The 11,716-nt window shown below is 40.5% G+C and overlaps 1 protein-coding gene across 2 annotated transcripts in view; it reads left to right on the forward strand.

Moving 5' to 3' along the window:
• The window catches only part of LOC121167600 (mitochondrial folate transporter/carrier), a 25,519-nt gene continuing 13,803 nt past the window's right edge, over positions 1-11,716 (forward strand). The window contains exons 1-6 of one of the 2 annotated variants that reach the window (XM_040997103.1): positions 1-410; positions 5,482-5,632; positions 8,275-8,360; positions 9,782-9,942; positions 10,962-11,075; positions 11,361-11,506. In XM_040997103.1, coding sequence (XP_040853037.1) covers positions 257-410; positions 5,482-5,632; positions 8,275-8,360; positions 9,782-9,942; positions 10,962-11,075; positions 11,361-11,506 — 812 coding nt within the window. In that variant the 5' untranslated portion in view covers positions 1-256. The remainder of the gene's footprint in view (positions 411-5,481; positions 5,633-8,274; positions 8,361-9,781; positions 9,943-10,961; positions 11,076-11,360; positions 11,507-11,716) is intronic. The other variant, XM_040997102.1, reaches the window with a different exon arrangement.

Consider the following 11,716-nt stretch of genomic DNA (forward strand, 5'->3'; position numbering starts at 1 on the left):
CGGGGCGGGGCGGGGACTCGGTGGAGCCTGGCAACCCGCCACTCGCGTGCTCTCGGCGGCGACGTCGGGGCGGCTGTGCCCGGGCACCTGCTGTGCGCGCACGAGTGCCCCCGCCACGCGAGTGGGCACGACCCTCAGCTCGCCGACCCCGGAAGTGGGCTCGCGCCCGCGGTCTGTCGCCACGGTGGCGGCCACTGCATCGCGTCCCACTACCTCCGCGGCCCTGGGCGCCGTGGTGTCGGCGGGCCCCGAGCCCATGACCGGCCAGGGACAGTCGGCGTCCCCATCGTCGCCGTGGAGCACGGTCTTCTACCACGTCCGCTACGAGAACTTGGTGGCGGGCGTGAGCGGCGGGGTCTTGTCGAACCTGGTGCTGCACCCGCTGGACCTCGTGAAGATCCGCTTCGCGGGTAAGAGCCCACCGCAATTTGAGACCGCTACTTCTGCCTGTCAGCTCGAACTGGGGGTGGTGGGGTAGGACGGGGGCGGGGGGTACACTCAAAAGGAGATGTTGGGTCTGTCCTGGCTCTCCTGAACTAGACTTGAAGAAGGGGGACTGGGGTGGGGAGTGGGACCCCGAATAAAACATCTGTCCCCTGACTCCCTTGCCCACCAAGACTGAGGGGTGGCGAGTGTGCGTTCAAAAATCTGCAAATGGCTGAGGTTGGAAGGTGGGAGTCAGATCCTGATTTGTAAATTGAGGAAGGGATCACTGAGCTTTTAGAAAGGACTTGTCTCCACTGGAGGTGCTGTGAAATCGTTAGGGTAGCCACGTGTTTGGCAGCAATACCGAAAGGAAACTGCGGGCGCCCGGGATCTGGCGTTCATTTTCGCAGATGGTTAGGGACACAATCCTCCGTTTGGAATACAGCCTGGTAAGTTCAGCTCCGGACCAGATTCCGGAAAAAGACCAGAGTTAATCTTTTCATATCTACAGTTTCAAAGATAACCTCTGATAACTTTACCAACCTTTTGAGTTATCTTAATTGGATTAGGTGTTGTATGGGCTTCAGATATACCTGATAGAGTATTGCTCTCGAAGGGACTTTGTCACCTAGAAGACACATCTAGACATAAAATGTGGGGCAAAGTGGAATAAATGTAAATTAAACCCTAGGCATGCAAGTGGACTATGAAGGTGATTGATGGCCAGGTGTATTTCTGTATGTTCCATGGATGCTTAGAGGGTAAGGTTTCCCCACAGGAGAGGCAAGAAGCCACTCAGGGACAGAAAATCAGTAAAAGGATGGAAGGTTGCCATTAGGGAAAAACACCAGAAAGGCAGATAGCTTCCTGGAGATTATGATGCATGCACAAATAATAATGATCATTACTAAAAGTAATTCCACTGAACATTTACTAGGATAAGGCAATGAGCAAAGAACTTTTCTCATTACGCTCCTAGCTAAAGGGCAAGCTAACATTGCCAGAGATGGAAATAAAGAGTGACTCCAGAAAGTCAAGAAGCTCACAGATTAACGGATCTTTTATGCCATGTAAAAGCAATAGCCAGGACTGGGATGTTGCGAATGGGATCAAGACTAGCGACAAAGAAATGAAAGCAGCCTGGCAGCTGACTCTACCTAGTGTTTGGACAGCCACCCCCTGTTGATTGGAAAGAGTTCTTTTGGGGTGGGGTGGGGGCTAGTTGAATGATGATGCACAGGGCAAAAGAAGGACAAGAAATGCAATGCACCCCCCCACACACACACAAAGATAAGAGGGTGTGGTGTGAAACATGCTGTAAGAAGCTGCGGTAGGTCAGCAAAGTCAGGTACTGCTAAGGGGTGTGTGAAGAGGACTTCCAAAGTGTACTCGAGGCCCTTGAGGAGAGCACTTGAACTGGTGAGTGAGGCAGAACCTGATTGCCCAGAGGCCAGCAAGTTCCTGCGGAGATTGTTGTTTTTCCTCAATAGGAGTACACAGTGATCCTAGAGGAGACTCTTAACTCAGCAGAGTGAAACCTGTTTAAATTCTGATGAGAAGGAGATTAGAGGAGGATGGAGGATAGTTGGGCTTCTAAGGGGAAAGTGGGGCTGAAAGGAAACAGTGTCTGGAGTAATATTCAAACATTCCAGACCAGAACCCTTAACAGGAAATACATTTTGCCTTTGCTATCCATGTTGCATACACTTACACACAGTAAACATACCCCTGCTTCAACCTTGTGAAATAATAGTTATCCTTGCCACTTAAGTTGTCATTTGTCATTGTTTTTTTGTTTATTGCAATCTCTTTTAAAGAATAATATTAGCAATTTGCATAGTTAACTCTTTGAAAAAGATGATTTATTTTGAAAGTCAGAACTAAAGGGGAACAGAAACAGAGATCTTCCATCTGCTGGTTCCCTCCAGCAATGGTCCAGGCTGAAGCCAGGAGCTGCATCCAGGTCTCCCACATGGGTGGCAAATATCCTAACACTTGGGTCACCTTCCAGTGCTTTCAGGTCATTAGCAGGGATCTAGATGGGAAGTGAAGCAGCGGACACTCTGACAAACACACATATGGGATCTTGGAGTTGCAGGTAGTGGTTTGGCATTATCCACTCCACTGCTATGCCACAGTGCAAGCCACTCAACTTATTTCTTAACCCATTTGTGATTTAAAAAAAAAAATACTGGCAAAGAGTGGAAGCAGAGAAGATTAGTTTTATTAACACATAAGTTTCAGTGTATCTGTGGCAGATAAAAGGATTAAAACTGCTGTCCAGCGAATAAAGTTGTATTAGGATAGCATTGCTGCCTGCTCATTTTTTAGTCATTACGTATCTTTCCTCCAAAATTAGTGTTCCCTGTGTTGATTCTGTCCCATTCACCAAACATTTTTCATCTTTAGCTTGTGCTTGTTAGCATCTTTTAATGCGATTATAGGCCTGAGAAAGTTTTGTGAGATGTGGTTAGACGTACATATGAATTCTTTAGTGGAATATCTCTTTAAGACAATCATGAAGTTGTTTTACTTTCTTCTTGGTTTTCCACCTTCAGAGTCATGTTCCTTGGGTCCACTAGAATTGCCTTTCAAGAAAACGTACTGGTTATCTTAAGCACATTTGGACTTAGGTTTTTGAAATACAAGGTTTGAGATAATAACCACATTTTTGTGTGATTTTCAGAAATTTTTAGCAGTTAAGACTTGCCAAAACAAAATACCACAGTGCAGCTTAACAAGAGAAATTATTTTCTTCCAGTTGTGAGGACTGGGAATCCAAGAGCAAAGAGTCTGTAGACGTGGTTTTTAATGAGACCTCAAATCTGGGAGATGGCCGTGCTCCCCTGGTGTCTAAGCCTTGTGTAAGGACATGAGTTCCTTCAGCCCAAAGCTCTCCTCTTATATCTTCATTTAGCCTTAACTATCTCCTCAAAGATACAGTCACATTGGGAATTAAGTCTTCAACTTATGAATATTGGGGAAATGTGGTACATTTCTAAAAGGCCCTTGCCCTTTTTTCCAGCCTAATTCAGCTAGACCAGATCCCCACTGTTCTCCACGATGGTGCCAGGTGCTGTATGATACATCTTGTATTTGCACCAGCTGTTTTCACCCATCCAACAATAAATCTATTTCCCCTCCTTCCCAAGTCAAGCTCCTCAAGCTCCTAATCCTTTTCGCCTATTGCTGAGATATTTAATATAACAAAGAAACCATTAATAGCTGCATTCTTCTCTGTGGTTTTGAATACCTGCTCACACTTCACTGAATAGTCTTTCAGTAGTCCCTTGCATTCCCTCATTTCCTATTTTGAATGTTCCATTTCCCACCTTGACAGAGTATGAAGACATCAAGTTTATTATTTAAGACTTACTTCTGAAAGGCTGAATTTCAAAGAGAGGCAAAGACAGAGATCTTCCATCCATTGGCTCACTCCCTAAATGGCCACAATGACTAGAGTTGGCCAAGCCAAAGCCAGGAGCTGGAACTCCCTTTGGGTCTCCCTCATGGGTGGCAGGGCTCCAAGAACTTGAGCAGTCTTATGCTTTGCTTTCCCAGGCAAAAAATTGACAAGAAGATTAAATGCCGTTGCTGATTGAAAATTGATGGTGTCTGAAAGTAGGATGATGGCATTGTGAACTGCGATGTAGAAGGGACTAAGAAAGGTTTCTTGTTAACTGATCAGAGAGGATGCAAGGGAGACAGATTCATGGATTGTGTCCAGGTATCCGACACAGGCCTAGATGGTAGTGCTGTGTGTTTGTCATTACTTAACACTAGAATAAGAGCAGCTTTTTATATAGTTGACAAGGATACACGCCCATGAGGAGCATTGATTAAGGTGGGGAGGGTTGAGGCATGGGGGAAGGTGTGTGGGACAAATGCTTCCAATTTTCCTTTTTTTCCCCGTCTCTCCTGTTTCTAGGGAGGGAGGGAGGAAGGGAGGAGGAGGCCACTCCCAGCTGCCTAACTATGTCAGTACCTGGGGATGGGGAATGTCCACTTGAAACTCCAGTGTGGAGAATTAGTCCAAGGGTATTTATTACTTGAGTGGTTTTGATAGTTTTTTGATAGAGGCGCTGCTGGTTTCGTTGGTCCAAGGTTGAGAAAATTCAAGGTCCATTGGCTGACAGTCTCCCCGAGCGCATCCACTCATCCAGACACTTGAAGAGCAGCTTCTTAAGGATGGGGAAGACTAGTTCATTTTTGGATTCATTCAAGTGAAATACATTTCTACTTTCTATTCTTTTTATTTTTTTTAAGATTTATTTATTTTTACTACAAAGTCAGATATACAGAGAGGAGAAACAGAGAGGAAGATCTTCTGTACAATGATTCACTCCCTAAGTGAGCTGCAACGGCCGGTGCTGTGCCAGTCCAAAGCCAGGAGCCAGGAACTTCCTCCAGATCTCCCACTCAGGTGCAGGGTCCCAAGGCCTTGGGCCGTCCTTGACTGCTTTCCCAGGCCACTAGCAGGGAGCTGGATGGTAAATGGAGCTGCTGGGATTAGAATCAGTGCCCATATGGGATCCTGGTACATTCAAGGCAAGGACTTCAGCTGCTAGGCCACGCTGCTGGGCCCCTCTACTTTCTATTCTGATTTTGCTTTGTGTTTACATTGGTGTGAAATAGAAAGAATTCTAGGGAAGTATTTTACTGTAGCCTCTACATTTTCTTTTCTGCCTCTCTTTGGATCTTTGTAGCATCCTTGATATTGAGTCTCTTGGTGATTTTGTTTTGGGACAGGTATTTTCAAATGTGAATATGCAAGCAAATTCTTAATCATGTATATTGATAACAAAAAAAGTGTTAGGTTTATTTAAAGAGGCTTTCGGATTGTGTGAAGAGTTACTAAAATACTTCCTAAAATATTATTTGAGTGCATAATATATCTTTAATACACACTTGGATAAATTTATAAAAATTAATTTTTAAGCATTAAATAGTCTTGGAAAATAAATTGTTTTGGTTGATCTTTAAACAGTGTGTTATCTATTTATGTGTGGCTCAGAGCTACAACTTGGCTCTTATTTTATTTCTCCTTCAATGCAGTGAGTGATGGACTGGAACTGAGACCAAAATATAAAGGCATTTTACATTGCTTGACTACCATTTGGAAGCTTGATGGACTACGGGGACTGTATCAAGGAGTAACCCCAAATGTGTGGGGTGCAGGTTTATCCTGGGGACTCTACTTTTTCTTGTGAGTAGATCTGGGAGATATTATAGCATTAATCATTTTTGCTTTGGTGATTGTTATATATCAGTTGATAAATTAGCAAGATGAGTCATTTAATTTGGATTTTCAAGGGTCAGGAAGAGCAGAATGGCTTCTTTATTTTCTATCAGTTCTTATTACAGGCATTTGGTCTGGGAAAAATTACTTAATAGGAAAAAGCTGAAGGGAGGAGATAGGAAAATAATTTTACAGAAGCTGTCTCCCTGAGATAAATTGAAGAAGGTGAACTGTTCTGCTGATTACTTTTATAAGTAGAATATGCACATACAACATCAGAGCATTTTTATTTTAATTTTTAATTTTGGATTTTGTGGTGCAATTCCATAGAATCTGAGATTTCCTGCCCCCAGAATCCCCCTTTGCCCAACTGATTTTCCCCATATTGTTACAATAGTATAGTCCTTCATAAGGAGTTATAATTCCATCAGTCTGTTATTTAACATCAGAGCTTTTTAAAACTATTTGAGAAACAGCTAATTCCAGGAAGTACAAAATGAAATTACATTACCTCTTGAGTATTTTTTAGGTATTTTGGCCATATCAGTATTCTTGAACCTGTCTGAGTCAAAACACACTAGAAAAAGTTGAATCAGTCAAATTTGTTACTTAATAAGTTTTTAAAGTGTTGGCAGAAATTGGAGGACCCTGAAACCGAGTGAATTTTCATTTTTATGGATATCCATCCTGATAAAGGAAGATCACTTGAGTAAGTTACTCCCCATTTGAGAGTTCAGTTGGAGCGAGCCCAGATGAGCAGATTTCGTAAATTCTGAAGTATCATGAGACAGTTGCTTATTTCGCCTCTACCACATTTTCAGGGATATCTTCCAAAAGTACATTTGATTCATAACGAAGTTGGAAAGTAGAAGAAGACAGACCTTGGAGTCTTTGGGGGAACTGATACCTCGGAAGATAACTGTTTAGGAACAAACGCAGACGCCACGGTGTTGCTGCTGGGGCTGGAGGCTTACTGGCTCATTCCCCTGATTTGATGTACTCCATCCTCTTCCCAGCCTCACTTCCTGGCCTGTCAGTTACCATCACCACATAAATAACTATTACCACATGACTTCTGGAGAAGCTACACCAAGTTCCCAGGGTGGGCACATGCAGCTCCTGGAATGTAAAAGGGCATCATGGCATACAGTACGGGGCACACACTGCTCTAAGCACCCACTAGGATTTGAAACTGAGCCTTTGAATGAAGAAGCTTACGCTTCGTATTCATCAATGCCTAGTATATTTGCTTTTTATCTCCTTTGTCATGCATTTTATAATAAGCATATGGCAGTGTCCAAACTAATCTTAAGCTACTTTTTTTTTAGGGAAAGCCAAATAAAATTCAGCTTTAGTAGTAATTAAATATTTGTTCTTATTTTCAGTCCCAAGCCATGCTTAGATGTGTGAAACTTTACATATTTACTCATATATATTCTGTATGAATTTGGGTTATGTAGATTCTCCAAGGGACTTTCTAAGGACAAGCCATATGATGAAACATTTTCCTTATTTAATGTTCAAATGGTAGTAGTAAAAATTTTAATGTTTTTCAACGGAAGTCTTCTAACAAGAAAAAGTAGAAATCAAAGTTAGAGGAAATAAGTTGATTTGACACACCTGCAGAGAAAAATTCAGCGATTATCTGCTGCTAAATAAAACCCAAGTCTCAGTGCTCCCCTGCAGGGTGGCAATGTTCCCTTTCTTCCCATCCACCCTGGCTGTGTCTTCGCCCTTGGCATCCCTGTCCCTGCCTCTCAGTACCAAGTTCAATGCTGGCTACTGCTCAAAGTCTTCTGTGATCTATTTGTGAACTTCTTGCATTGCTGTGTTTTATGAAGGTTGTTTATGCATCACTAATGGTCCTTGGTATTCTATTAAGAAGGCTCCCTGCTGTGCTTACCTTTTTGTGAAAAGCCAGCCTTAGTGCCTGAACTTGGGTGCTCAGCACGTTTGTTAAGTGCTCCTTCTTTGATCTCTTTTGCCTTTTGTGTCCAATCTCTGCACAACTGTAACCCTGCCTGCTACCAGTTTTCCTGTCCTAGTTAATTGCTGAGTGTGTGACTAACGTTTTTGAGATTTGCTTGCTAACCATATACATTTGTATGGAGACTGGGTGTAATCTTAACAATAAACAATTACCAGCATGTCCATCCTTGACAAGTTCTTATTTTGTGGTTGCATTACACATTGACTTTTGCTTTTGGGGTACTGTTAACTTCTATATACTTTATTTAAAAAAAAAAAAAGATTTATTTATTTCTATTGGAAATTCAGATTTACAGAGAGAAGGAGAGACAGAGAGAAAGCTCTTACATCTGGCCACAATGGCCAGAGCTGAGCCAATCTGAAGCCAGGAGCCAGGAGCCTATTCCATATCTCCTACACAGCTTTGGGCCATCTTCCACTGCTTTCCAAGGTCACAAGCAGGGAGCTGGAAAGAAAGTGGAGAAGGCGGGATACGAACCAGCGTCCACATGGGGAACCCAGCAGTTGCAAGACAAGGACTTCAATCACTAGACAACTGCGCTTGGCCCAAGTTACACATACCTTAATTCAGATTACTGTTTTAAGACACCTACTCAAATTGTTTGTGTGTAATTTTTCAGTTACAATGCCATCAAGTCCTATAAGACAGAAGGAAGAGCTGAACGGTTAGAGGCAACAGAATACCTGGTCTCAGCTGCTGAAGCCGGTAAGGCCATCTGTGACCTTACAAACTCGACTTCCATTTTTACTGTTTGTTCAGTTTGCCTTGTTTCTTGGAACACCAGAATTTAAATAGTCTTTTATAATCATATTAATCATTTAGCAAATGAGGTTTCTTAGAAAGTAGGCATTCTTCATTGGAAAAATTATAAAACTATAGTAGTTTGAAATGATTTAGTGTAATTTTGTTGTTGTTAAGGTATACTTGTAGATATCAATACGCTTTCAAAGGTTACATAATTTAGTCACATTACATTATTTAATTCCATTCCCTTATGCATGTTTTGTATCAGAATGAAAAACATAGTGGGAATAAGTCTTTTTAAATCTTAAACTTTCGTAATTCACAGCTTAGTTTCTTTCTTTTTTTTTTATTCAGGTTTATTGTATTTTTACTCTAAAGGTAGAGTTACAGAAAGAAATAGAAACTGAAAAAATTCTCAACCTCTGGTTCCCTCCCCAGATGGCCACAATGGCCAGAGCTGAGCCAATCTGAAGGAACCAGGAGCATCCTTTGAGTCTCCCACACAGGTGCAGGAGCCTTAGGATGTGAGCCATCCTATAATGCTTTCCCAAGCCTTAGCAGGGAGCTAAATGGAAAGAGAACAGCCAGGATGTGAACCAGCTGCACCCATAAGGAATGTTGGTGCTGCAGTTAGAAGCTTAGCTTGCTATACCAGTGTACCAGCCCCACAGCTTGTTTTATTAAAGCTTGCATCTTGATTAAGGCAACAACTAATCTTACTCATTTTAAAATACTTAGTTCCTATCAGGAATCCAGCTTATAACAAGGCTGAATAAATACTTGTGTAGTGAAAGAACACTTAGCAAACGGTAAACTTAACCAGATGGCATGGTTTACAAAATGATTATTTTTTTAATGAAATGTGATGTGTAACTTATTACATTACATAGTTATTTCATTTTTAAGGGAATACTAGCTTACTTTGAGTAGATTTATGGAAGATTATGATAAGGCTGGGATGGATATGTACATGTGCACATACATAAATAACTGAAATGTTAGATTCCTGGTTCTTTCCCCTCCCCACCTCTGGTGTATGCCATTTCCTGTTCTTAAGATGGTATTTCCTTACCATTTAGTCTGTATGTCAGGCCACATTGTAGGGGTCAGAATACCTTTTCTGTCCTTATATCCTTCAATGTGTGAGGGTAGAAACTCCTTTTTAACTTACCTCTCACTGACTATGTAAAGAATTTTTTAGGATCAACAAAAACTTAATCTACCATCTATCCCTAACACTGTGTCTCCAAGACCACATCTCCCTGTGCCAGGTACAGTCCCTGTACACCTCCATCCCCTGTGTAAATGCACTGTTCTTAATCTGAACTGTAAAAAAGCAAGCAATACTATGTGCTGAGTAATTTGCTTAAATCTCATTTTAGGAGCCATGACCCTTTGCATTACAAATCCATTATGGGTGACAAAAACTCGCCTCATGTTACAGTATAATGGAGTTGTAAGTTCCTCACAGCGGCAATATAAAGGAATGTTTGATGCACTTATGAAAATATATAAGTATGAAGGTGTGCGTGGATTATATAAGGTAAGGATTTATTATTTATTTTGAATAACTGAAAATTGTCATTTCCATTGTCTCTGTGGTTTCAGTTCTGAATTACCTAACATCAGTCCTAAAAAGAAGCAAAACTTAGGCAAGAAACAATTTGTGAAAATTGAAGACTAGCTTATCAGTGCTGAAATGGTGTGATAAGCTGTTTCTCTTCACCTCCACAAGCTGTGTACTCTTGACACTGGTAGCTTTAAGAACGGTCTGCAACTTTGTCAAGTGATTCTTCAACGCAACCAGGTCGCCCATTCTTTACCATACTCCTTGGAAGGTGTGGTCTCCAGGGAACTTAGGAAATATAGCGTGTAAAAGAGTTCTGTGGGCCTAGTAGAATCTTATAATTAGTAGGATTTTTAAGAATTTAAAAGTACCAAAAATATACCAGATCCTTCTTGATAGCATTTTTGAAATCCCCCTCCTGATGGCAGTAATATCCTTTTATATTCCCTCTTTTCCCCCTCCCTCTCATGTTCCCATCTCTTACTTATTCAGATAAAATATTTTTTAAGGCCATATTTAGCTTAAAATTCAAATTAGAGCTTGAACTTTAGTTTGTTTTCCAAGAATGGTATAATGCATTTTTAAATCTTATATTTTATAAGATTATGAATTACTTTCACTCAATTCTGTGCTTTTTTTCCCCCATCTTTACTGCCTTGTTGTCGGATACTGATGCTTAGTCCATTTAATTATTACCTTGATTTTTTTGATTTTTCTAAAATTTATTTTCCCTTTTATATCCCATTTCTTAATAGTGTAGGTCTTTATGTTAGTATGTATACTGTTTAAAGAAAAATATGGAGATCCAGTTGTTAATTTTAAAAAAGTAGAAATGCTATTTTTAATCTTCTATAAGGACTTAGAATTTACAAAGAACTTAAATGAGTTTGGTTAAAATACTGTATAAGAGGGGTGAAAAAATATTTTAAAATATATGCATCATTTCTTTGAAAATATATTGTTTGGTTGGTCTTTCTAAATTTGTTGCCATTTAGGGATTTGTTCCTGGGCTATTTGGGACATCTCATGGTGCACTTCAGTTTATGGCCTATGAATTACTGAAATTGAAGTACAACCAACACCTCAATAGAATGCCTGAAGCCCACCTGGTAAGAGAATTCTTTTAAAAGTGATATTGTTTCCTTTTTTTTTCCTTTTTTGGCATTTAATGAGTGAAAATTCTGTCACACTCTGGTAGTATTTCTATAAAGATAAATGTTAACTTTATTTAAATATTTATAAGCTAAAGATACACAAATGTTAAAAATAGAACCCATTAATTGTATAGTTCATATTAAAAGGAAGCTATTTATATTTTTTTCCTATTTATTATCAATGTGTATGTCTCATTTCTGTCTAAAGAAAAGCATAAATGGTTTGTACTGTCATTTCAGAGTACAATGGAATATATATCTGTTGCAGCATTATCTAAAATATTTGCTGTAGCAGCAACATACCCATACCAAGTTGTGAGAGCTCGTCTTCAGGATCAACATATGATTTACCAAGGTGTGACTGATGTGATTGCGAGGACTTGGAGGTGAGAGCATGTGGTATGAACAAGTTGCTCTAGTAAGATACCTTGCACATGTTAGTATGGGTTTTACAGCAGAAAGTGTAAATATGTGCTGTGGTGAAATCATGGCTGGTGGTTCCTACTTTTCCATTTATTACCTAGATAACCCTGGGCTTATTTTCTCTAAGGCTTCATTTGTAAAATTAGACTGAATTGACAAGGTTGTTGCAAAAA

This window comes from Ochotona curzoniae, unplaced genomic scaffold, assembly GCF_017591425.1.
Source record: "Ochotona curzoniae isolate NIBS_2020 unplaced genomic scaffold, NIBS_Ocur_1.0 patch4, whole genome shotgun sequence".
Classification (NCBI taxonomy): domain Eukaryota; kingdom Metazoa; phylum Chordata; class Mammalia; order Lagomorpha; family Ochotonidae; genus Ochotona; species Ochotona curzoniae.